Source organism: Vombatus ursinus, unplaced genomic scaffold (genome assembly GCF_900497805.2).
Source record: "Vombatus ursinus unplaced genomic scaffold, bare-nosed wombat genome assembly UNPS02014794.1, whole genome shotgun sequence".
Classification (NCBI taxonomy): Eukaryota; Metazoa; Chordata; class Mammalia; order Diprotodontia; family Vombatidae; genus Vombatus; species Vombatus ursinus.
Window position 1 is genome coordinate 26,095,206 of NW_020954572.1, and position 27,957 is coordinate 26,123,162.

General features: G+C 37.6%; 1 protein-coding gene across 9 annotated transcripts in view; it reads left to right on the plus strand.

The window, feature by feature from the left end:
• MEIS2 (Meis homeobox 2) overlaps window positions 1-27,957 on the plus strand; it is a 225,465-nt gene that overhangs the window by 57,578 nt on the left and 139,930 nt on the right. For all 9 annotated transcript variants that reach the window (XM_027870049.1, XM_027870051.1, XM_027870053.1 and 6 more), the window contains one exon: window positions 9,817-9,962. In XM_027870049.1, coding sequence (XP_027725850.1) covers window positions 9,817-9,962 — 146 coding nt within the window. The remainder of the gene's footprint in view (window positions 1-9,816; window positions 9,963-27,957) is intronic.

Here is a 27,957-nt window from a genome sequence, read left to right on the forward strand (position 1 = left end):
TCCCTGCTTTCCTCCCTAATAAAATCTGAGTGTTAACTGTGGATAAGGGCATTTGAGAGATCACTAAAAATGAATCATTAGAGTTCCGAGAAGAACTTTATTATGATGTACTGCGAATAACTTTAGAATATACTATGTACTTTTTATACATGCTCATCAAATTCATTCCAGGTAAGTGGGTAACAAGTACATTCTTTCACTCTCCTTTGCCAGGGATAAAGCAATTTGGTGAGAATTATCGTGGCAGAAGAATGGAAGTTTCTACTGCCTTTCATCTGTATACTCCAGAGGGTGCTATGGGGAGCTTAGGCAAATAGGGACTATTGGTTTTTTTGAATCTTTTGAAATTTGCAGTTGAAATATTAGACAGTTTTAAAATTTCAAAACAGAATAACCAAAGTAAATGAAAAACAGGCTACAGACAAAATGCAATTCTCTGTGGGGTTTAGAAAGTCGGCAACTAGGCTTTAAGTTCTCTGGTAGCTTCTAAGTGGCAAGTTCAGAGGCCTGGCTTGGTCCTTGACCAGTACGAGGATGTTTCTATTCAACTGTTAACAGAATTCAACATGATATGGAAAATACAGGCATGCAAAACTATATTACTATACTAACTTTGCCAGATGAAGCCTAAAACACAGCCACATTTACATATCTGTCCATCTGTCTGTTTTTACACTTTATATTTCCAACCAGTGGGTAAAGTGGTTTTAATCCAAGCTGCAGTCTGATTTTTTTTCCTACTGCTTTTCCATTATCTCATATATAGATATATCTTCTTTTTATGAGTGAACTATTTGTCTCTGGACACACATTTTCCCGCATTTGACTAGTTTTTAGGTATTCTTTTAAGAGGTAATCTCATCTCTGTGGACACGGTCGGTTTTTTTAAAAGGGCTTGTAAGCAGCCAAGTTGTCCGTGGATCATTTTTGTTAGCAGATTGTTACCAATCTCGATGTTGCTGAAATCTCTAATCTCAGGTCAGTGTGAAGCTTGCAGTGGTTACAATCCTGCTGCCTGATTGCAGTGTGAATGGAAGTGCTTTCTGTCGCAAACATGTGGTCTCTTCAGTGGAGAGCCTCCGTAAATCCTGTGTAAATAGAGGGGGGATAACAAAGAATGAGCCCCTGCAGCTCAGAGCATTTGGAGCCATTTGGGGGCTGAATTTGCTAAATGCTGCTTATAGCAGTTGAAAAGTTGAAGAGAAAGGAGCATAAAACCCTTCTTTTTTTCCCCCTCTTTGGGCTCATACCCCGGGGGGAGGGTGTTCGGGGCCAGCAGAGCCTGAGGTAAGCCTATGAAGATGTGTTTTTTCAGTGCTCTTTTGAGTGTGAAAAAGGTGGCCTGGGTCACTGTCCTCTCTTTAATGTTGGGAAAACCCACACAGTTAGTAAATGTTGCATGTAAACGAAAGCATTTCCTCTCTTCGGCTGCACTCCATGGTAGTGGGCCATGAACTAGTCACTTGAAAATCACAGACAAAATTTCACTTTAACGTGTCCAGACAGTTTGGCACAGCAGGACAGTAAAAGAGATCAGTAATTAGCAGGTTTCACTGCTGTGTCCCTCATCCCCACTTATTTCCCCCTCCTCTTCCTCCCTTCTCTGCACCTCTCTAAGCAGACAGTGCTGGATTTTTCTTCTGTACCACCTGATGTAAAAAAAAAAAGATTAAATAGAAAATATAAAAAAGATTACTTTGTTCATGATACTTAGAAGGCGTGCCTTGTAAATGCACACTATTCTAAAACAGAGCTAAGCAAACACTGTTAAGGTGTTGTTATTTTTTTTTAATACGTAACTCTTATTTGAAACTCTAATACAGGTTTGTCATTGAGTTCCCAAAATTAGCCCCTAGAATGATGTCCCTGACAATCATACACAGAAAACATCTTTTGACTTTGTGTATATTTTAATCCTGTTTTCAAAGTACAGTACTGTGAAAAGCAAAGCATAAAGAGATGATACAACAGAAAATGAGTTCACAAAGTACTAACATTGTGTTCCTAGAGTCACAGTGTATCCTTTTCTCTCTCTTCTCAGCAAAGCTTACCAGTACTTTCCATGACACTTGCTTTGGGGATCATCTTCTATGATACATCCCTAAACTCTCTCCCCTGCACTGGAATAGAGATGATTTAAGAACAGAGCCGTAAAAGTAAAGTGTGTCTAATGCCCTTTACTCTACTTCTCCATAGTAGGGAAAATCTCTGTCTAAAGGCAAAGGCACATATTTGCTTAGAGGAAACCTGTTTGCCTGGGCATGGTGAGATTCTGTGCACAGGAATGGGAGTTGGAGAGGGGAAAGCACAAGGCCAGTCAAGTGAAGTATGGCAGACAGAATTGGTTACCAAGGTTATGAGACTCCTTCATTGGAGGTACCTGGTAAAAGAATGATAGATTCTTATGCATTTGAAATGTCTTGTTCCAGACTTGTTCAATGGTAGGAGAATAAAGTAGGCATATAAAGTATAGCATAAAAGTCTCTAGGGTTTGACAAACTCTTATGTATCAAAAGAGCACTTCATTCCCTCCCTTTTCTCATCCCCCTCGTACTCTGGGATACAATGAACCTAGTGCTAGGTTATTCTAAAGTGACTCTGGATTAAAAGATATATCTGACTGTATTATGGTAAATTCTTATCATTCTTATGGGGCTATAACCTACTATCCCTTTAGGTTACAATCATGTACATGCAAAGCCCACTATAGATTTTGGTAGAGTAAAATAGGGACTGAGGGCTAATCAGGAATCCACATTTACCTCTGAGGCATCTGAGAAGCACAGAGCCAAGGAGGTAATGACTGGAACACGGTTGCTTGCTTTTCTCTTTCTTTATTAACTGGTCATGAGATGGGATGGTCTGGATGTTAAACCAGATGACTGGTATAGAAAATACATACATACATACAAACATAATGCACTCATATATTATGGTTGTAGATCTACAAATTCAGTTCTGCAATCCATAAATGCTATTCTTTGAAGCTGGTGAAAAACTATGGTGAGGAAGATGAGGACTAGAAACTATCTTTAAACCTACTACAAAATTATTTATATATGTGACTATATCTCTATATATGGAATAAACAAGTGTATTCTATTCCACTAACCATTCATTGTGGAAGATATGGAGCTAGGTGTTGGGAATGTGAAAATAAACAGGTTGTGGTCCCTGCCCTTAAGAAGCTTATAATCTGGCAGAGGAGGTAAGACATATAGACAAATTAAGAGTAATAAATATTAATATACTATAATTTCACTGGAGACATCCAACCAAAATGTTATGTAAGATTCAAAACGATTGAGCTCTGTGTCTAGAAGGAAACAGTTGGAGGAGGATGTTGGATTTATATAGGAGGTGGTACCTACGCTAGAATTCAGAGAAAGGGAAATATTTCAGAAGGTCAAGACTCCATGTAATTTGATTCAACAAAGATAGAGATAGGAATGGGATGTGTGATTTCATTGATCTAGGGAACTCCCACGTGTGGAGACTTCCTCTAGCAATGTACATCGTCACTTTCTCCACAACTTATATTCTTCATGAGTTGCCTGGGTCTGCTAAGAGGTTATATGTGAGTTGCTCAGAGTCAGAAAGCTATTAAGTGTTAGAGGCAGAATTTGAACCCAGGTCTTCCTAAATTTAAGTTGGGTTCTATGTCTACTATACCACACTGCCTTTCAAGCAACAAGCATTTATTAAATACCTACTGTGCACATGTAAAAAGGATTAAATAAATGTTTGTTAAATGAATAAACAATTAAGGGATACAGAAACAAAAAAGAACTTGTCAAGTAATTGAGTTTGAGACGTGAAAGGGCAGAATGAAATTGGGGAACAACTGAGAGGTCCAATTGGGCTAAAATGTAAAATGCATGAAGGAGAATAGTCATATATTTGTTCTTTGTCCTAAAGAGGAATTAGCTTGTTCTGGTGGCCAACAAAGTAATATACATAAGACAATAATTATTATAAAAAAATTGTTTTCATGAGCAGGGAATGTGTCATTTTAACCGAATGCATAGTAAATATTGGTTGTCTCTTTAATCTCTGAAGATCAGTCTGATCTTTGCCAAGCCAGTTGAACAGGATAAGGGATAAATTTGGATCCAGGCTATCCTAGGTTCCAAGCATTTGGGGCACAATTCCTACTTTTTGAAATTAGTCTGAGGTCTTAGGGCATAGAATTTCAGGTAGAAATTGACTCAGTTGGTATGAGAGTACTTTAGGCCAGCTGTATAAGTCAGATCTAACAAAATCCCTGGGATTGCCCCCAAACAATTGCTGTGTGTTAACTGCAGTATGCCAAAGCCTTCACCTGTGGGACTTTATCAGCCCCTGAGAGTTGAGATCAAATGAGATAATGTCTGTGGAAATGATTTAAAAACTATGAAGTGACATGTAGTACAATTCTAAGTTAATGATATTAATGGTGTAAGTTGGTGATGTTACAAAGAACACCCCACCAGGAGACTGAGGAAGGCAACTAGTTGTGTGATATTGTACAATTCATTTCCCCCTCTGGACCTCAAAGAATCACAGACTCTCACAGTTGGAAGGAACATCAGAGGCCACTCAGTTGAACCAGGACCTACATACACTAGCTGTTACCTAGTATTTGCCCAAAGATCTCCAATAAGGGGAATCCACTACCTCCCTAGGGTCTTCACTTTATGATAGCTCTAATTATTAGGAAGTTTTTCCTGAATTTGCCTCTTTACCACTTGCCACTTCTACCCATTTTGCTCCTAGTACTACCTTCTGGGGACCGGCTGCCCCTTCAAATATTTGAAGATCGCTCCCATGTCATCCATGAGTCTCCTTTTATTCCAGACTGTCTTTTCCTTAGTTTCCACATCTATAAAATGGAAGAGGCATTGGACTTCATAATTTCCAAATTCCTTTCCAGTTCTAATATTCTATTATTTTATTTGGAGAGCAATGGGAAGAGTTTATGCTTTGGCACTGGCCTTATCATGTAGGTGTTTAATAATTTTGTTGAATTGAACTGAATTGAATCAAATCTTTGCCTGTTGAAATGTTTCCCTCTCTTAGTATGTCCTTGTGTCCACCATTACTCTGCTGTCAAATCAAGTGATAACTTTCATTCCTAAACTATACCCAAGTCTTGGAGTAAATGGAATGAGAAATCATGCCATTGAAGGGAAGGTATTGAATCAAATGCCCAAGGTCATAGTCTACTCAGAGGCCATCCATGTATAGATGTTGAATGTAGTTTTCCATCCCATGCTGTGTTCCTTTACTAAATACCTCTTTTAAGTGTCTTGGGCAAAAAAAAAAGTCTGGAGAGCATCACTTAGGTCAGTGTTTGGGCACTTTCAGGAGAGAATGACAAATGAATCTTAATTCAGTTCTTCATGAGCAGTGGTGGTACTAAGTGGTCCATGGGTAACTTACTACTTGAGAAAATGCTATTAGCAAAGCCAGGATTAAGGGGACGAAAATGGTCATGACTGAGACATATAACACTTGGTGGCTTACTGGGCATTTTATATACAATTAGCACATTTTGAACCTCGCAACAACCATGTGAGATCAAGTACTGCAGGTATTATCCCTGCTTTAAAGATGAGAAAACCGAGGCCCTGGCTGTGTGGCTAGTAAGCATCACAGAGGTGGGATTGGAGGCCAGTTCTTCTGACTCCAAGTAAAGTAAGTTAGGCAACCGCCTAGGATAGAACGTTTTCTATAAATTCAATTTTTTAAAAACGTTGTTTTGATGTTTGAGGGTGGGTTCGTCTTACCTACTGAAAGTCCAAATTCTTCATGAAATGTAAGCCATTATTTTGTGATAAGTTAAGTCATACACATCACAGTTAAGGCTCAAAGCCTTGGGTGGACAGTCATAGAAACCAGGGGTGCAATCCTCAAACATTTTTTAGGGAACATGCAGACCTTATACTTGCTCCAGCTCTGGTTAGATCTTTAAAGAGGTATGGTATTCTGGGATGTGTGTACATAGTCAGAGATGTGCTGAAGCCAACACCAATGTGCTTACCAGAGCTGATTATTAAATTTGCATGTGAAAATGTATTCCTCAGAAATTGACAAATGTTACAAATCTGGGCTCGATTTATTGTTTATTGATTGTCTAGGCTTAAGAAAATAATGGAGAAAATGTTGATAACACAGATTCGCTTAAATGTGTGTCATGGGTACATTTGTTTTCTTGGAGAGCCAGTTGTTAAACATTGAGCAGCACACGCCAGTAGTTTGCCCACTCACTTTAACCCGTAGAATAAGATGTGGAGACATCCTGAGGAAGGTCTTCCCTGATTCCCGTGCTCCTGACAGCAGAGTAAATCAAGTCCATGTGCTCAGAGTCTCCAGAATGGAAGTATAGCAGGGGAGACAAGTGACGGGGCTGATTCCGTTCTCCAATCCCTACTTGGCCCCCAAACTCCTTTGTTCACAACCTCAGGACCATGCAAATATATTTTTTTCATGGTTGAGTCTATCAGAACATGCTTGGAGATCGTACTGGTAGGCACATAATTATTCCATTTTGGGGTAACAATTATGTTGCAGATTAAACAGTTCCATAGGGGAGAAATTTTTAGTGTCTTTCTTTTATTTGAGGAAGAAAATTACCTCTTCACTTGGAGGGGGCAGTATAATCATTAATAATGAGTAATTTAACAGTAGATTCTCTTAAAACCTAGCCACTATTTCATTGTGGGATTGTGAGGGAGTCTGGATTCCATTGGTATAAGGAACTCCCAATGAGGAATCTCCTACCAATTCAGCTCTGCAACTGTTCTGCATTATAGTCTTAAAGAGTTGTCTGGGTCCATTATTTCTTAAAATTCAGTATTAGACATGGATTCCAGCATGATGTACTTAAATACTTGATTATTACATAGATACATGGGCTATTTTCTTAATTGAAGTAGCTCTTTTTTGCCCCTCCAGTTTGATGTAAATATCAAAGAAACCACCTACATTCTTTCTCTATCCAAATACAGTGAAATACAATAATTTGAAGGTGTAGCCCCTGCTTTGCCTTTAAGCAAGATAGAAGGCATTTTGGAAATATTCTCTCTCATTTTTAGGGCCATTGATTGAATGGAAAAGGCAAACTCAGTCTTTAGTTGAAGTTCACTCTAGTAGGCCATTAGCCTTTTAAAGTAAGGATCACTCAAAATCTATCTCTAAGAGCCAAATGAGTTTTAAGGGATATTCTGATGATTTCTACTCAAATATATACATAGACACCATATGTGCTTAAAGAGAAACATGTACACACAGGCATTGTTTACAGACTGTGTTTTTATATTTAGAAGACATTAAATTAAAAGATATACTACCCACATATAATATGCAAGGTATATTTATATACCCACATATATTTTTACATAAAGAGACAAAGATATCTTTATCTATGATAAGATAGACAGACAGACAGACTGACTTCAAACTTGCACTTTCAGTATGAGTTTTTTTTCCCTTCTCCGGGTACTGCTTTTCAGAATTGCCTCAGGCTACAGTAGAGCACCTCAGATCCCCAAGGCCCATTGCCTGGCTCCTAATAGCCACTCTCCATCTGTGTCACATGAACAGCTGATGAGATAGCTCCAGTGTCTGTATTTTGGAGAGCGCATCCACCCAGGTTAAAATGCTAGGGTTGCCAAGGAGCAGTCAGAAGCCATTAGTGTTTGTGAGAATTTGCCTTGCAGCAGCTCCTTGGCATAAGGGAAAGTGTGTATATGGTGTGTGGGGCTGTGTGTGTGTGTGTGTGTGTGTGTGTGTGTGTGTGTGTGTGCAAGCAAGGGGCATGTGTGTGCATGAATGTGTCAGGAGGAGAGACTGAGGAAGGGGGTTCTCTCTAACCAGTGTTCTCAAAAGTTGTGAATTATATCTTTTGGTTTCTGGTACTTTGATTAGTTCGTCTGACTATTTCCTACTTGCTTTGAATCCTTTTTCCCCCATCTTTCTTTCTTTCTTTTTTTTTCTTTTTCTTTTTTTTTTCTTTCTTTTTTTTCTGATCATTAACAGAAGGCAAAGAAAAAGAGAACAGCAACTTAGGGGTCATGCTCTAGTGTTTGGGCAGATGGAAGGGAGCCGCTTTGCCTTGGGGCAGGGTGGTTGTAATGAAGTGGCCTGTCAGTCTGCAAATAGTGAGGGTCATCTCTTCCAAGTGATGGAGGGTATCACATTGCAGTGAAAATGGAAATGTCAATAAAATTAATCTGCCAGCTCTTTGCTGTGGTTTTTGTGCTTCTCTGGTCAAAGAAGGTGGAGGTTTTTTGGTGGAGAATGAAAGAAACAGGTACAGGGGGTGCCCCACGAAGCAGAAATCAAAGTTTGGAAGCCAGTGGCCTCCGCGGAGCACAAATGTATCTGTTTTAGTCCTACTGAAGAGGAGAGGCTCTAGGAATTAGCCAATGGATCCGTGGCATTCCTCAGGAAGCTATGGAGCGTCTAGCTCAGGCTACAGTGAGCACAGAGTTTATTGTTTTAGGCTTTCTTGGACAAGGTTTTTACTTAGCATGGGATTTATGGCATTTACTGCTAATGAATGTCTATTCTTAAATTACAAAAACCACCGTCTCAGCGCAATTCCCAGATGTCCTTCCAGGACCTCGGCTTCTTAAACACCAGCAGGGAGCATAAACTCTCCACTTCTCTGTTTTCCTCTTTCGTGTGGCTCCAGGCTAATGATGTGCAAGGAAAACACAGCCATCTATAAAGTCTCAGTGCTGTCCCAGTATTCTTCATTTATTTTGCATTTGATTATGCCACAAGTCGGATCTTGTTTCTTTCCTTTTTTAAAAGTTATTAGTTCAAATATTAATGTAGGGATATGGCATATATTGCTGCTCTTGATTGATGCCTTCCCCAAAACAGGAAGACGTGCTCGTATGAATTTTAAGAAAGTAGGGGTCCTGCAATGCCTTGCCAGAAGAGTTTTTCAGATACATAATTTAGATGCCCTCCAGGCAGGCTTTCAAGGCATTTTTGCTGGAGGGCAAGAAAAAATAACTATGACTGTTAAAAGTAAATGATTTTTGCTAATGCACAATTAATGCCAGAGAAAAGCATAGAAGAGAGAGATGTTGATAGAAACTTCTGATTAAGTGAGTGCCCTGCCTTGATGTGCATCTTTTTTATTTAATGATAATGATCACTGATGCAGAGTGGGAGAAGTTTTCATGTCATGCAAATGCAAATGCATGGGTCATATCAGAAGTGTGTGAGTATGTGTGTGTGTTCACACAGGCGTGTGCTTGGGAGGTGACAGTTCTGGGAGGGGCTGAGCTGGCAGTGTGTTATGTGCAATGAACAGTGACACAGTTACTGTCACCTATGCAGACAGCCTAGAATATATAGACTACAGAACATTTAACTTGATTACCCTGCAGTATGTGTTCACTATGGATGGGGGGGATGCATTTACACTGAATGGGTTTTCTTATGGCAGGTTTTCCCACATTGGATTCCATAATTGACAAAGAGCTACTGCGCTGTGTCAAGCACACAATTATAATTGAATTAATGATATGTGTAAGTGTGAGACACACAAAATTAGCATTTGGAGAGGCCTGGCTTAATTTTTTTTTTTACATATTTGTATCTGCAATTATACTTAATGAGAGAGTATATACAAGCTTAATGGATTTGATACAAGTTTAGCTTAGCCCATCATTAGCAACACCTTGTTGTTTCTTTTTTTTCTTTTTCTTTTCTTTTTTTCTTTTGTCTTTTTTTCTTTTCTTTTTCCCCCTTTTTTTTTTTTTTTTTTTTTTTTTTTTTTTTTTTTTGCTTAATACATTTCCTTTCCTTTCTTTCTAGGGGATGGTTTAGACAACAGTGTAGCTTCACCTGGTACAGGTGATGATGATGACCCAGACAAGGACAAAAAACGTCAGAAGAAAAGGGGCATCTTCCCCAAAGTAGCAACAAATATCATGAGAGCATGGCTCTTCCAGCATCTCACAGTAAGTGAAGATGGGGAACAAAAACAATGGTTTTACCATGTCCAATGATATCTACTCTGAGAGATTTATTTTCCTAGAAAGGTGATAGGGCTTAGTTCATTTGTATGGTTTCCCAAGGCGTTTCTTTCTGTTTCGTCGAATCTTATAAGCTATGGGTATGGAAATGCTATACCAACCTATGGATACCGCTGTAGAGGGTAGCTGTTTTTCTTTGGGGTTCCAATAGTGAGCGCCGCTCAAGATTATCCTATAAGGATAGGACCCTAAGCAGTGACTTTGTGTGTGGTTATAATCTACATCAATAGATGCGTGCACATCCTCTGAAAATGTATCTAAGTGGCAAGGTTGTGAAGACCATTGTCTAGTTCTGGAATCTGTAAACATGGTTGGGATTTTGGACTATCAAGGAACGCACTCCGTCTTGGAAGGGAAGCAATACCCTTCCGGTCATTTGTGTATAGCAGTGTACAAGTTCAGGTGCTGAATTGCAGAATCAGTTTGCAAACTTGCAAGATGTTCATGTGACACATGTAACAGGCTTGTACGTTCTCATAATGCTCTGCTCTCATAATGTACTGTAAGGTGGAGATTAAAGATTTGTCATTGTCATTGTGGTCGTTGTCTGTTCAAGACCATTATCTTAAAAGCTGGTCTTCTTCGCTTTGGGGGTAAAGGGATAAAATATGTGCAATACTTCTAGTGACATTCGCCTTTTTGCAATTAGTTTATATGTTGGCATACTGGTGACTATTACAGCATCATTTGGGTATCATAATATACTTTTTTCAGAGAGGCCATCATATCTTTTGTATTTTACCGTTCATATGGAAATGCTAGAAATGGGTGGAATTTTTTTATTGATTTTTCTTGTTATAAGATTGTTTTTTTCACCCATCCTATTTGGGCTAATGATGAGAATAAATGGGTTAGTATATTGAAAGGAGAAAATTTTCTTTGATTACCTAACTTGTGTGTTGCCATGCTGAATGACATTAGCTACAGTGTCATGGTTCCAGGACAAGGTTCCACTTTGATTCATGGTGGTGACTGCTGCTCTGCTGCTCTGCCAAAGCCACAGAGGGCAAGGGGGCAGGCAGGTTGGTTATAAGGAAGTGAGAGTGATAGAGCCACATTCCTAAATCAGCCATTTTGATGTAAGGACATTAGTAGCAAACTAAGGTGTATTGATCTGGCCTGTGGTGTCAGGATTAGCTAGAAGAACCAATGTCTCTGCTGGAGCAGTAGGTATTCTTGCCTTGCAGCTATGGCCATTTCAAAGGTCAGGGCCCTGTACTGGCTTGGCTCAGAGGAATTAGACAGAACATGCAGTCTCTGGGCTGATTACTTAACCAAAGACAAAATAATGAGTCCTAAGCAAATACTGACTAATTGAAAGGGCTGTAAATCCATTACATATTGGTCAGGGATAATCAGGAGTATTTAATCACTTTTATCTATTCAGGAGCACTGAAGCTGTAACAGCAAAGCCCTGAACCTTGCCATGTGCTTATTATTCTCATCATTATCAAAATTACTTCACAGCTGTTCTTTGCTACATCACCTCAGCTGGAGATTTACTAACCTGTAAAATGTTTTTAATTTGGAAGTCGAGTGAGGGTGAGGGGAGCAGTTTTTCTTTTTCTTTTTTTTTCTTCCCCCACTGGTGGATTTGGTTAGAGAAACTACCAGAATAGGCAGGGGGAAAGTATGGATCATAAACCATGTATTTTCTTCAATGCAAACCCACCTGTTTGTGTGTTTTCAGTGGATTTGTTCTAATCAGTATTATCTGCTATTTTGCATTGTACTTTCTTCTGTTGCTAGTGGTAAAGAGGCTTCAATAAATTCTTGCCAAAGGGAGATATTCATGTCTTTCCCTCCTTTTATCAACCCCATCGCCATCCCCATCAAGGAATCATAGAAGTTTGGAGCTAGAAGGGATAGGAAACAGTGAACATACATTTTTGCTGGGCACAAAGCCAAAAATACCCAGTTCTTGCCCTCAAGGAGTTGACATTCTGTTATTGAGGAGATGACTTGTCCATATGTTCATGCAAAATATACATACAATAGATATATATATATATGTATGTATGTATATATATGGGGGAGGGGCAAGCCACTAAAAACTGAAGGGATCAAGAGAGGCTTCATATAGCAGGTGACGTGAGCTGAGCATTGAAAGAAACTAGGAAACTAAGAAACTGAGGAAACTGAGGCAAAGGGCAATAGAGTGCATTTCAGGCAAAAGAGAGTGCCTTTCAGCCAAGGGTGATGACCATGCAAAGGCATGGAGGTTGGAATAAGTTGGTCACTAAGATACCTTTCATTTCTAAATTTTAATGATGACATCGGCCAAGCCATTTGCAAATGAGGAAACTGAGACCCATTGAAGTACAATGACTTGCCCAAAGTTACCTATCTAGTTAGTGATAGAAGAGGGACAAGAAATCTCCTGAACTCCACTTCTCTTTTATTCCCAATATACTTTCCTGTACCTCCACATCAAACTCATCTACATAAAAGAAACATCTGCTAAAGTAGCTGGATTGGCCTGAAGGGAATATTTGTATATACACATATATATGCACATATGCATATATAACATATGTGTACATATACATGCATATATATATATATGTTCTATAGTCTATGTCTCATAATATGAAGACATAAGGAGCCAGTCCGTTGAGTTTCTCTAATCCCACCCTGCCCTTGCCTTGGTTCTGCATTATTTCCCCTTCTAGGATTGTGACAATGACCTACCACAGATAGTATGTGTTTTAAGGGGCTAGCCTTTGGACTAGGACTGATGGGCAAACTGTAGTCACTCTATGAACCATTTGTTTAGCATCTTCTATGTGTTTGTGCTAGGTACTATATGGTAGGGGAAGGGTGCTTATAAAAGAAATATAAGATATAGTCCCTGCCCTGAAGATAGTCTAGTTTAAAAGTGTCTGGGCATTTATTTAGAAACTTCTTCCATACCAAAAAGACTTTCAAAGGATTCCAACCCTTGGAGTGAGGGATGTTGACGATGATGATTGACATGTATAAATCACTTTGAAGTTTAAAAAATGGTTTACCTCAAAGCAGCCCTGTGAAGTAGCTAATTTAGGTATTATGAATCCCATTTGACAGATGAGGAAACTGAGGATCGTTCATGGTCACATAGCTAACAGGCATTAGAAATAAGATGTAGATTCTGGTCTTTCTAACTCCAAATATAGCACTCCAGGCCCCTATGCTGTGCTGACTATCAACTGGGGCTAACAGGTAATTTAACAATTACTTATTAAGCACTTGCTGTATGGAAGCCACCGTGCTAGATACTAGGGATATGATAGTTTTAAAAAAATGATAGAGTCCCTGTTTCCCAGCGTCTTCTCTAGCAGATGTCCCTTCTATCATCCCCCCTCTCCCTGCCTACTGGCTGTCTCTCTTCTCATATCTTTCCTGACTTTAAATAAAAAAAAAAACAAACTTTTATTTGATCCATACTTTCCTATTCCATATCCCTCCTTCCTTTGGCAGCTAAATTCCTTAAGAAGGCCATCTACAATATGTGTCTCTACTTTCTTTCTCACTCTCTTCTTAACTCTCTAGTCTGGCTTCTGACCTCATTATTCAACCAAAGCTGCTCTCTCCAAAGTTAATAGTGATCTAATTTAATATCTAATGGACTTTTCTCAATCCTCATCCTTCTTGACCTTGCTGCCCCCTTTGACACTGTCAATCAGTTTCTTTTCTGTTACTTTCTTCCCTCTAGGTTTTCAGGACATCACTCTCTCCTGGTTTTCCTCTGCCCATCTGACCACTCCTTCTTAATCTCCTTTGTTCAATCTTCATGCAGTTCATACTTGCTAACCGTTGATGTCCCACAAGGCTCTCCTGGGCCCTCTTCTCTTCTTCCTTTATTATACTATTCCAATTGGTGATTTCATTAGCTCCCAAGGATTCATTATTATCTCTATGCTGATGATTCTCAAATCTATGTATCCAGTCCTAACCTCTCTGCTGACCTTCAGACTTACTGTCTAGAGGACATTTCAAACTGGACGACCTGTAGACATCTTAAATTTAATATGACAAAAATGAACTCATTATGTTCCCCCCATACCCTCCCTTTTTCCTAATTTGTCTGCCCTGTTAAGGGCACCACCATCCTTTCGGTCATCCAGGCTCAAAACTTGGGTGTTGCGCTGGATTCCTCATTGATTCTCACCTCCATAACCAATTTGTTGCCAAGGATTGTTAATTTTGCCTTTGTAATATTTATCACACATGACCTCTGAAACAGCTACCACCCTGGTGTAGGCTCTCATCACCTCATGCCTTGACCATTTCACTAACCTGCTAATTAGTTGGCTTGTCACACATCTCTCCCTACTCCACGGAACTGTCAGAGTGATCTTCCTAAAGCACACATCTGACCATGTCACCCTCCTCCAGTTACTCTCTCTCACTTCCAGAATCAATAATAAAATCCTGCTTTGCATTCAAAGCCTTTGATAACCTTTCCTACCTCTTCCCTACACACATTTCTTTCTTCTTACACCTTACAACCTGCACACATATTCTGTTACCTAGTGACTCTGGCCTCCAACTCCCAACTATGGATATTCTTACTAGCTTTCCCCTATGCCTGGAATTCTCTCCCTCCTCATCTCCACCTCCTGGCTTCTCTGGCTTCCTTCAAGTCCCAGCTAAAATTCCACTTTTCCAATCCTTAATAATTCTAATGTCTTCCCTCTGTTTATTATTTCTTATTTATCCTGTATGTAGCTTGTTTGATGTAGTTGTTTGCATATTGTTTCCCCAATTAGATTGTGAGCTCCTTGAAAGCAGGGGCTACCCTTTACCTTTCTGTTTCCCCAATGTTTAGCACAATGCAGAGCACATAGTAGGTTCTTTATAAACATTTGTTCACTAAAAGGGAACAAATGGCATATATTCAAATAAGTATGATTCAGGCTAGAATATGATGGGGACACAGGAGAAATCTGGGCAAGGTGCTTTAGGAAAATTTGAAGAGGTCACTTTCAACTGGGGGTTTCAGCAAAAATTTCATGGAGGAGATGGTATCTGACCTCAGTCTTAAAGGACAATAGAAATTTTTTAAAGTGGAAATGAGGGGAGAGTGTGTTCTAGATATGGAGGATGGTGTCTCTATGTTTATGATTATAGGAGAATGTAGGAATAGGTCAAGAAATAGCTAATGTTTGGAGCTTGACTGTTATCTGTATCCTTAGATGAACTGTTTAAGCCTTCTGAGTCTCAGTTGACATGGGAAGTTGAGTTGTTTTTCTGTCATGTCTGATTCTTTGTAGCCCCATTTAGGGTTTTCTTGGCAAAGATACTAAAATGGTTTGCCATTTCCTTCTCCAGCTCAATAGCTCATTTTAAAGATGAGAAAACGGAGGTAAACAGGGTTAAGTGACTTGCCCAGGATTGCACAGCTGGTAAGTGTCTGAGATCAGATTTGAACTCATGATGATGAATCTTTCTGATTCCATGCCCAGTACTCTATCCACCAGCTGGGTTAGGCATTTTCTAAAATTCTATGATTATGTAGTCAAGAATATAGGGCTTGTCCCCTTCATTATTCCTTAATCTCCCTATTTTTCTCTTTTCCTCTTTCCTTCCAAAAATGTTTTATTTCTCTCCTTAAGGCATTCTTTTATAACTTTCTGACTTTATTACTTTCTCTCATTTACTTTCTCATCTTCGTTTCTGCTACCCCTCCCCTGCCTCTTTGCCCCACGCAGCTTCTACTCTTAACTTCTAGAAGAAAGTCCCTGAAGCTTTTGTTTTAGGGATTCTATTCCCTCTTTATCCCCAACTTCACTCCAGCAATACAAAGTTGATTAGCTTTAATGGGATAGTTCTGCTAAACTTTTACCTTCCCATCTTTAATGAATTTCTACATGTTGAAAGATTTACTTGTAGCTTTTAGAGAGATAGACCCTAACTAGTGTGGTTTGAATTCAGAGTTAATTTATTAAATGTAGTAACAGGAATAATGAAGCTTCTGAAAATAGAGATGGTCCATTATTTTTTCTCCTTTTTACCTTTCACCCTTCAATTTTTCTTCAACCATACAGAGATATAACATATTATTGATACATATCTCTAGATATTATATATATATATAAATTACTTCATATGCTTTTTAAAAAAGTAACTGTTTCAATATATATTTCTTCATTCTTAGTCTCTTTAACATTATTTTAAACTAGTTTATTCCCCTTTTGTGCTATATGACCTGTTCTTGTATTACAATAATCCCTGATGTACCCTTTTTTCTTTCTTTTTTAAAAAAGAAACTAATTGAATTATCTCATTATTTTAATTTGTTAAGCAAATGTATTTTACATCTCAGGATGTGTTCTTAAGAAGGAGACTGCTAAGGCTTTGCCCCTTGAATGGGCCATTGGCCCATTTTGACATTCATGCATTCATTAACTGGGAAAACATAAAAGAACTCTGGTTGTATTTTTTTTTTCCAAACACCCAACCAGCATGGAACAACTTTTTCCATAAACCGCAGGGGTCTCTCTACATATGTTCTCAACTGCAAGCCATTGTCACCTATTCTGAATACCTCAAAAGGCAAAAAGAAAAAAGAAAAAGAAACCCCAAAATCCCACCTCAACAAAGGCCAACTGTAGCAAGTGTTAGGTTTTAGTCTCAATCTGACAAAAATCACTAACCTCTGATTTTCCTGGAAGAAGGAATTGCATGCACTACAACTTAAACTGTTTGAATAACAAATTTCCTGTGTACTACCAAAGTTGGTTAAGAAGATAATAAACTTATTTGTTGTTCCCTTCTATCAGAAAATAATTCAGATATAAAGTGATTATTTTGAAAAATGAAGTCATTATACTTAAGGAATTAGGAATTCCCTCATTTCAAGTTAGGCTATTAGAGAGGCACTTGATCTCTGTAAACAAATAATTGCATTTGCTCTCTATTCCCCACTAACTTCTATATTTTCACATCTTATCTTGCTAAGTGATCCATTCTTGAATATTTCAGTAACCTCAGGGAAATAAATCAACTATTTAATCAATAAGAATGTTTTGTTTGTTAGAGTTTTAATGAATCAAAAACTATTTTACTGCCACCCTTTAGGGGTAGATGAATCTTCCCCTCACTTTTCAGTCAAAGAAATCATGAATATTTAAAGAAGGACACGCTGGAAATACATGTGCTTTATTTTTTTTCCTGGAAAAATCTGGAAATATCCAGTTGTTGAGAAAGTTAGGAAAATCCTCAGAAAGTACATGCTTTTCCCTAGCACATAGAGGTTATGATATCTGAAAGATGAACTTGCCATTAAGATTGTTTTTACTTAACTTCAAAAATATTTAAAGAAAAGAAACAGCAAGAAATTGGGACCAACTGACGATTTACTCATGACCCTAGAAAAGTCCTCCAAGCCAAAAAACCTTTAGTACACTCAATTAGCCTCTCAGAGGCTCCACTTTCTCTCTCAAGTACTCCCCTATTTGCCCTGCAAAGAACATATTTGATCATGGAATGAAAACAGAAGTGTTTAGACACAAAGACACCACTTGCTTGCAATAGTTTTCTGCTAAAGGTTTTCTTAGTAGTAACTCTAAGAAAAGCACACACACAGGATTACAGAAGAACTTTAAAGCTATATGTGTATAATATATGGGCAAATACATATATACATATATTCACTTTTGTAACCCCATTTACTATATAGGGTGAATATATACTATAGTGAATATATAATATAGTAAATATATAATGAATAGGGTCACAAAAGAAGCAGGCTCTTTTCTGGTGTCATATGTTTAGTTATTTGTCCTTTCCTTTAGCCTTTGCTAAATTTGCTAAATTTCCTGATTTTGTGCATATAAAATATTACATCCCCTTTCTGTCTCTAGCCTACCACCACACATATGTGCATATGCATGCACACACACACATCTTCATCTACTTGTGGTGGTAGTTTTCTCTTGAAAAACTCATCTATAGCTGTTCTTTTGTTTGAGCTCTTTTCTGCTACTATATGCTATGTGTATTCTACCAAGTTTTGTATAAGTGCATATTTGACATTGGGAATATTTTTAAAATATCCTATGGTGATGATATTTAGTCTGTGAGTAAATATATTGCCTGGACATGATGGGGGAAATATCTCTACAGCATTCACCAAACCCAACACAATACCAAAACAACCAGTCTATTCAATGGAAAGAAATCAGATAGCCTGGTGATTGGAGTTTCTACAAAAAGGGGGGAAAAGGAGATGGAACATGTTGAATCCCCCACACCCCCCCAAAAAAACTCCTAACATTCCTACTTGGTTGAACATATGTTCAATGCCTTTTAAGCCATTTTGTCAGTATGATATGGACACAGATTATTTCATCTTTCTTAAAGGAAGACGATCTAGTTGACTTAATAGTGACTACCAGAGGTGGGACTATCAGAAGCCCCTGGTGCTAATTATATTGATCCAAGACACATGAAGGCCCCCAGAAAACTTTGGTTCCATTTTCAAGCTGAAGAATCCCAATGAACCTTGTGAAGAGGAATTAATTATAGAGTAATTTTGCGTGGTTCTAACTATCCTTCAGTGTGACAGAGAAAACTTCTCTTATCAAGAAATGCAGCATGAATGCAGAATGTAAGTTTCCCTGCCAGATCTGTGCCTTCAGGCTTTAAAGCCCGCTAAACAGAATGAAAGGTACCAACACTTAGACCAACACTTAGGTCTATGTTTTCATGACTGTGAGCTTGCATCTCCTTCAAATGTCTGAGAAGTCCACTATCATGCATAGATACCAAGGGACAGTTACACTGGCTACATCTCCTGTCTGTCCTCCAAACTCTTCACTTGAGCATTTCCACAACTGTATCCATGGAGATATTGTAATAATTTCTATCATCAGACCTGTTTTTAAGGGCCCTAAATGGTTAACCTAATCAGTATTTCAGGGCCATTAGTTGTTACTACTTGGAAATTAGTGTCTTTATGATTCAGAGATTAGTCTACTTAATATCAATAGCTATAGGCTAAATTAGTACCAAATTTAAAACAGTCTTGCTTATGCTGAGGGAGACATCCTTCCTCACACTTAGAAATGCAAATGTGTACTGAATACAAATGGGGATCAAGTACAGTAAGTGCATGGGTGAAAATGCATATACCAAACATATACCAAAAGAAATGTGGAGAGAAGATTAACATAATTAGGCTGTACGGAGCTCCCTGGTCTCTCCCACTGACTCCGACCCCCACTGAGTATTGTCCTCTGTATTGTTTTCCTAGTTCCTAGAAGAAAATACCTGTGAGTTATCTGAAATAAGCCTTATAGAGAATGGTCTGAAATGGTGTCATCTCTGTTTAATTTCAGGAAATGATGTCACAATGCATTAAATAACAATGCAGAATAATTTATTTTCCCTAGACATGCTGTCCTAAGCATTCCTTTTCCTTTACAGTGTTTCCTATTAACTATAAGCTTGGATGTTCTTCCTATTACATGATTTTTGCTTTTTGCATGGGCTGAGAAGGGACGGATCTAGGGTGGGAAGCAGTGGTAATCACAGGGGTTGCTAAGGTTCAGGACTAAAGGCTCATCCATCATGTGCTTATTTGTACTGGGGACTGGATGTCAGCACTAGCATCACCCATGGCAACCTACAGGACTGCTGGTTGGTTACAAAGCATGTCTGAGGAAGAAAAACTAAATGTTCTGAACCTATCAGTCAAAAAAACTATTAGATAATTATAGTAGAGACCTGCATACTGTAGCTTCTGCCTTTATCAAAGTTTCTATGCACCCCCTTCTTCTATAAAGAATAGAGGACATAAGTCAATTCTGTCTACCATCTGTCGTCGTTTTTACTGTTTCTTGAATTAAAGAGACAGGCCAAAATTTTAATGTTGGGTTGAATCCTGGAAACTCCTATTTAAAAACCAAAATTACATCTGAATTAAATTTGTGTCTCATAAGGAAATATTACATACATATATAATGTATGTGCATATATATACACATACCTATACATACACGCATATATGTTGCATTTTGGAATGCCATAATGTTCAACTCAAGTCACAATTTGGTACTTAAAATGGAATTAGGAGTTCTGTATGGGAAAGTTAGTCAAACCTGATTCTGCTATATTTGCTTGTCCATATAGGTCTGAATGTCTGTGTAATGGAATGTGGAGTTGGGTCTTCCATGGAGATGATTCTAAGACAGTGTCTATTTAATGTATGATTGATGCGATTAAAAAGAAATTAAGAGACAAAAAAATCAGACAAGTATTTTTTCCTACTGTTTATTTTTTGGTAATATGTAGACATAAATGGTTAGATGATTCCCCCCTCCCCACCAAAAAACCTGGATATTTTGATGTTGTATAGCTATAACCTAAAACTCCAAATTATGCCACAAGTGATTATTCACTGACACATTAAAAAAAACCCACAGAGCAGTTAAACTAGGGAATGAAATATTTATTAAATTAATACTGAAAACAGCATTTTTTAATTTAAAATTTAGGCTACCAATTCCTAAAATACCTTCCTAAAAATAAAATTTTAAAAAAATCATTGTGAGGAGTCATGGACATGGATTTAAGATCCTATGTATTAAAAGAAATAGAAGTAAGGTATATGCTAATATGAATATCAGGCTTTTAAAAACTGGAAGGGTTATCATTAAATATTATTCATTTCAGTCTTTGAATATTCATGTAGATCATAGAACTGAGATCCAGGTTATAGATTTTGGATCTATTTTTCTAGTATGTACCAATGTAAAAAAAAATAGTTACTTCATTACCACAATTTGTGTGTGTGTGTGTATATATGTGTGTGTGTGTGTGTGTGTGTGTGTGTGTGTGTGTGTATGTGCTATAGGGAACTTTGGTGGCAAAGTTAATTGCTTCCTGATAACAGTAACTGCCCCTCAGATTTGCCTCGAGATATGTATCTTGAGGCAAGCTTTTTTTTTTCTTACAGGCCCAGACCCTACCCCAAGTTGGGCTTTTAAGTAATATTCCTTCACAGGATTAAGATGACTCCATGAAAATGTCCAGATTTCTCAACACAGTAGACTGCATTTGCAATTTGGAATGGATTATGAAATGTAAAGCTATCCAGCCCAATTGCTGTTGTTAGGAAATAGTGATATAGGAGTAGAAACCATCAACTTTGGTTGAATAGAATTTGTCTTTTTTACTTTATATACAGATCTAAATTGATTGGCAGCTGTTGTTTACAATAACCAAAGTAATCATTGACACCTTTAAGGCTGTGTTATCCTCTTAAAACATAATAGTAATACCATTTTCATGCTTTTACATTTGTTATTCTTATTTTGAACTGTCAATCCCAAATCTGCCAGAATTAATTTCAGTTGTTTTATCTAACAGTGTGTGATAACTTGTCATGTCAAACTATAATGGCATCTATTTGTACATATATGGATTATACTTATTTATGCATATATAAACAATAACTTGAGAGTCAGTACTTAGAGGCCCATCTGTAGAGTCAGTAAGATCTTATTTCAAATCTTACCTCTGAAACTTACTAGTTGTGCAGCCATGGGCATATTACTTTAACCTCTGGATTCCTTTCCCCCCCCCCAAAAAACAAAAATAAAACCATTAACTAGTATTAATTCTTAACTTTAAGTCTTAGTTAATGTTAACTCTAGGCAAAATAGACAAATAGACAAAAAGTATTTGTTAGATTTGACTAGTGATTGTGTATGAATGTGTTAACAAACCACTCAATATATTCTCTTCTATGGAGGTCTAGGTAATAATATGGAAAATTGCCTTACCCTTCGCCTTTTCTCCTTCCTCTCCTCTCATTTAAATTAAATAAAAGATCATTTCTAAGTTATCAGGATAATTCAGATAAAAATAATTTTTATAAGCATCTTTGACTGACCTACTTGTAACATTCAGGGGTGTACTGGGGCCAGTTCATATAGGCTAGAGTGAACTAATTGTTAAATTTTCAGTATGAGTATTTACACCTTGGAAATCATAAACGCTAAAAATGAGGGCTTGATTGATTATATTGTTGATTGTGTAGAATTAAGAAAGTGATAGAGAAAATGTTAATAATACATGTTACAACTCTAAAGTGTGTTGTGCATTTCCACCCCCCAGAAAGCCAGTTGTTAAACGTTTACCAGAATATCCCTCATTTATTAGTATAAATCTCACTTTTCCAGATCCAGTGTTTTGTATATATACAAACATAATTTAATTACTATTGGTTATGTGTATTTTCACTCAACTTTGATGTCACATTGTAAAATTAAAACACAAATATCTATATGCAATTATTTGAGTGAGTATATAAAATCTTGGGAAGCATTAAGGCCTTGTGAAAAAGAGGGCTGCATCTCAATCTGGAGGGCCTAGGTTTGAATCTTGTCTTTAAGTATTACTTTGATCAAGTCATTTCTATTCTCTGGGCCTCAGTTTCATGGTCTGTAAAGTAAAGGAGGAATTAAGGGGGACTGAATCTGTGATCTATACTCGCATGGATGTATTGGATCCTTAACTTCTATTTGAATTCAAGTATATTGAATTTTGGTAGTTTATAATTCTGAAGGAGGACAATCTCTTTACGTGGATCATAATGCAATAAGAAATGGCTTATTTCTTCTCCCAAATTCTTATTCTTCAGTAAACAACTCTAGTGTACTTGGGGTGGTGTTGTAATCATTTTTTTTTAAAGAAAAAGGTTTATGAATAAAGATAACGAATGTTGGATTAGTAGCTTGTTTGGTGAAATTGCCACAAATCTTTATAAAAACAACTTTCTTTTCCCCCCCATGTAATGCAAAGTTGGAAGTTCAATTCTAATATTTAAAATGCCTGCTGATAGCTTTTGAGTTACTTGTGTCTAAAATTCATTTCTGAGCTTATTCTCTAAGGAACTCATTGATAAGAAAAAAGGCCCCATATACACCAAAATATTTATAGAAGCACTTTTTGTGATAGTGAAGAATCAGAAACAAAGTAGATGCCCATCAACTGGGAAATAACTAAACAGACTGTAGTATACAAATGTATTGGAATATTACTGTGCTCTACGAAATGATGTGTGTAACAAATACAGAGAAACATGGAAAGATTTGTATGAACTGATGCAGAGTGAAGTGAGCGAGCCAAGAAAACAATTTACACAGTAACTTCAACAATATAAATGTTTAAAAAAATAACTATATACCCCCCAATTTTTTTAATACATGTAACAAAATTATAAAGATCAAGCAAGATTTGAATGAAGAGATATGAGCACCCCCTACTCCTCCCCATGGTTTTCAGACTTTTTTTTCCAATGTATTGATTCATTGTGCTAATTTTTTTTTCCTCTCTAAAAATTACTGTTTGTTATGTGGGATGGTTCTCTGGGAGAGGAAAGGGAAAGGATACTGTAATGATGTAAGAAACAGAAGTTATCAATAAAAAAATTATTTTTAAAAAAATAATGTAAAAAAACCCCTAAAGGTACTAAAGCAGCAGATGGAATTCTGAGTTCCAGGAAGAGCAAGCAGGCCAATTTTCATGAAATGTAAAGTCATAAAAGGGAGCAATATGAAGTAAATCTGGAAAGATCAGCTAGAGCCAGACTGTGAAGGGTTTTAAATGTCAGCCTGAGGATTTTATTTTTATTTTTGATTCTAAAGGCAAAAGTGAGCCACAGAAAATTGTTGAGCAAGGGAATGACATGATTAGCTATGTTTTCAGAAGATTCCTTTGGCAGCCCTGTGGAAGAAGCTTTGGAGAGGAAAACAATAGGATCAGGGAAACCAGTTCTTTCAGTTTTGGCCTCTTTTAAATGATATGTAATTATTATACATGGTAACTTCTTTGGTATGTAGAGAAACATACTTAAAACATCATATATCATTTTCCTCTGAGGGTCTGGCATATGAATGATGCTGCTTATGATTTGTAAAAAAAAAATGAGTATATCAGCTTTTTTCTTCTTTATGCTTTACTAAAAAACCAAATATTTAAGAACATAGAAGCGGGGGAAACCCCATCTTTTTCTATATCATATCTTCCTTGGGCATTGCTGAAAATTTACAGATGTCAATTCAATTCGATTAAAATTCTTTTCTGACATACTGGCTCTGTGGCCATGGGCAAGTCATTGAAACCCCACCTCCACCCATTGCCTCAGGCACTGATTCTAAATTGCAATTGCAAATTCTTACCCAAAGTCCCCTTTACCAAAGAAATCACAAGTCTGGACCAAAAAACAAAACAAAACAAAACAAGAAAACTCAGTAATACAAAGTAATTGCAAGAGGGAGAGACTATTAATAACTAGAGGAATAAGGAAAATTTGTAGGAAGGAAAGAAGCATTTATTAAGCACCTACTATGTGCCAGACATCATACTAAGCACTTTACAAATATCTTACTTGATCCTCACGACAACCTTGGAAGGTGGGTGTTAGTATTAGCCCCATTTTACAGTTGAAGAAACTGAGGCAGGTAGTAGAGTGACTTGCCCAGGGTCACACAGCTAATAAGTATCTGAAGCATTGGAAGGATTGGAATTTAGGTCTTCATGATTCTAGGCCCAATGTTGCATCCACTGCACCATCTAGCTGCCTTTGTGAAAGGTACCTGAGCTGTACTTTGAAGGAACTTAAAGATGCTCTGAGGTAGAGGTGAGAAAGAGTAGATTTCATTTGTGCAGCAGTAGAGTGATAGGAAATGGAATGTCGACACAGAGAACAATAGTACGCCAGTTTGCCTAGGATAGAGACTACAGAAAAGGAGGTAATATAAGACTGGAAAAGAAGGTGGGAGCTATATTGTAGGGAGCTTTAAATGTCAGTCCGAGTAGTTTATATTTTATTCTTAGCCACAGAAAATTTTGAGTAAGAAAGAGACAAGCTCAGACTGTGTTTTTGGAATATCAACTTTGTATCTATGTGGAGGATGGATTGGAGAGAAAAAGGACTGAACAGGGTCTGATAGACCAGGTAAGAAGTGTTAGGACTTCCCTTAGGGTACAGACTGGATTGGTGGAAAGAAAATGACAGATCTGAGAGATGGGAAGGCTTTCTAACTCACTGGATATGTGGAATGTGGGAGAGGGAAGAATGAAGAATGATTCCAAGGTTGAGAACTTGGGTCACAAAACTTGTACCCTGTGTTATGCTTGAAACTAGATGCTATCCTAAAAGGAAAAACCCTAACTGTCCCCATCTTCCCTAAACATAGTCAAAAGGCATATCATTTCAAAGGAGGATTAAATCCTACTCTACAAAATGTGACACGTACAGGGGAGGTGGGAAAAATGAGCTTGAAAATGATTAAGGTAGTGGCATGTTGTCAGTGTGGTTATGAATAAATGGAATTTGAGAACTTCTCAAACTCTCTCAAGTTTCTCTATGACACCAACCTAAAAGAAATAAATGAGTAGGTGATATTATACAATCTCTATTACCAATTCTGTCTCTAATATCCTGACTTTTAAGTTCTCTTTCAACTGTAGCACTGTTTGAGGTTAAGTCTCAGGAACAGTGCTCTTCCCCTCTCTGGACTTCAGTTTCCTTCTCTGTAACAAGAGAGGGTCAGTTTAAAGCCCATACCAATTTTTTAAAAAATGTAATGATTCCAAGTCAAGGAAGCTTTCAGTAAGGGAGTGGAAACTGAGCTGGTCCTTGAAGGAAGTCAGATCAGAAGATTCAAAGAGAGGTAGGGGGAATGTTTTCAGTGAGGGAAACAGTGTGAGAAAAGAGTCTTAGATAGAAATTCAAATCAGTTCAACAAACTCAATATACTATGGTGATGAGACCAATGGATCTAGAATCAGAAAATGGGAGTTCCTATCCTATTTGTGCTATTTACTACTCATGTGACTTAGGCCAGTCATTATGCCTCTGGGACTCAGCTTCTTCCTCGAAAAATGACAGTGTTAGGCTATGTGAGCTTCATATTTCTTTTTTACTATAAATGTTATGATCCTGTAATATAGACTTTGTAAGAAACTCTGGGGAATTTTGAGGGGTTTTTCACTTAATCTACTGTCTTCTTCCTTAGAGCTGGTCAACCAAAAAGGCTGATACTTTTCACCTCAACCAATGTGGTGATAAATTTAGCATGATCCTTTGGAGCTCCTTTAATGAAAGCTGAATCCTAAGGAACAAAATGGAATAATAGTCTAATGAAAATAATAGAGTTCCTGGATTATTTGTTTGTTGTTATATGATCCTATGGTGTTCAGTTTTAGATGCTAAGGGCTACCTTTGATTCATTTACAGTGGCCTGAGAATGCTGTAAGTGTTAAGAGAGAAATTTTGTGGGTTATAATGGTCTTTCTTTAGCTTCTTGGTACTCAAAATGATTCAAGTTGTTTTGAGATGGTTAACAAACTCATCTAGATGCTGCCCTTATTTATGTGAATGAGAAGTCATGTACACAATAGAGACCAGCAAAAGTGTGAGCAAATTAGTCTCTGATTTCAGTTTGGATTTCTCAGGAAATGATCTTGTTACAAAAGAGAGAATGACCAACCCTAGGGTTATAAGCAGACTCTTTAGGTGAGGAAGTAATCAGTACTCAAAACAATAAATTTGATTGCAGTGGAGAAGGAAATAAAATTGATCTATATAGAAAGGGAGTAAACATTTATTAAGTGCCTATTATAAGCCAGGCACAGTGCTAAGTGCTTTACAGACATCTCATTCTCACTTGTCCTCACATCAATCCTGAGAAGTAGGTGCTATTATGATCCCCATTTCACAGCTGAGGAAACTGAGGCAAAAAAAAGGTTAAATGATTTGGTCAGGGTCACATAGCTAGTAGGTGTCTGAGGCTAGATTTAAAGTCAGATCTTCCTGACTCTAGCCCCAGTGTTTTTATTCACCGAGCCACCTAGCAGCCTCTAGAGGAAAAATAAACTTATGATCATGGAGAGAAATATGGCAGGACTAATATTTCATCCAACTAATATTTTGGGGCACTTTATGTGAACCAAGGCAGTGTGCTAGGTGTTGGGGGCAGGAATGGGAGGGATGGGGAACAAAGATACATAAGGCAATGTCTGCTTATTAAAGAGTTCACAATCTAGTAAAGGAGATTGTGTGTTTGTGTGTGTGTGTGTGTACTTATCTGTACACTTATCTTTATTTTATAAGAGAATAGAGAAGTCTTGAAGGGTTTTTAACAGTTAAGTGGCATCATCACTTTTACTTTAGGTAAGTTGCTCTGGTGATAGTATATTATATTGACTGAAATGGCGAGAGACTGGAGTTGGAGAGACCAATTAAAGGGCTGTTGTATAGTTAAGGGCAGAGATAGAGGTAACAAGGACTTGAACAGAATGGCTACAGTGGTTCACATAAAGGAGAGAATATATGAAAAGAGGTATTGCAAAATATGAATTGACAAGATTTGGAAAATGATTAAGTATGGGAAGAGGGTAGGAAAGAGCAAGAAGTCAAACAAAATTTTGAAATTTCGACCAAGAAAGTGGAGCAACTATTAATAGGCAAGTCAAGAAGAGGAATTGGTTTTGCCAAGATGTTTGGCATTACATGTTGAATTTAAGATATTGAAATGACAGAAGAAATTGAGGTGCCTAGCAGGTAGTTGGAAATATAAAACTCATACTTAGAAGAGATTATATCACAGATGTCAAACTAGAAAAGAACTCAGATCTAGTCTAACCTCCAGACTTAGCAAATGACAGAACTGAGCCCCAGGGAGATTAAGTGTCTTGCCCAAGATCACAAAGGCACAAAACGTTAGAGTCTGGATCAGATTTAGAGATTTAGATTTAGAACCAATGATATAAATATCACAACACAAGCCAAGGGAATAGATGAGATTGTGGAGTATGAGAGCATGGGGTGGGGGTGGGGGAAGAATCAGGGGCAGAATCCTTGAGAATGCCTCCATTTAGAAAGTAGGAGGAGAAAGAAGACTCATCAAAGGAAGCAGAAAAA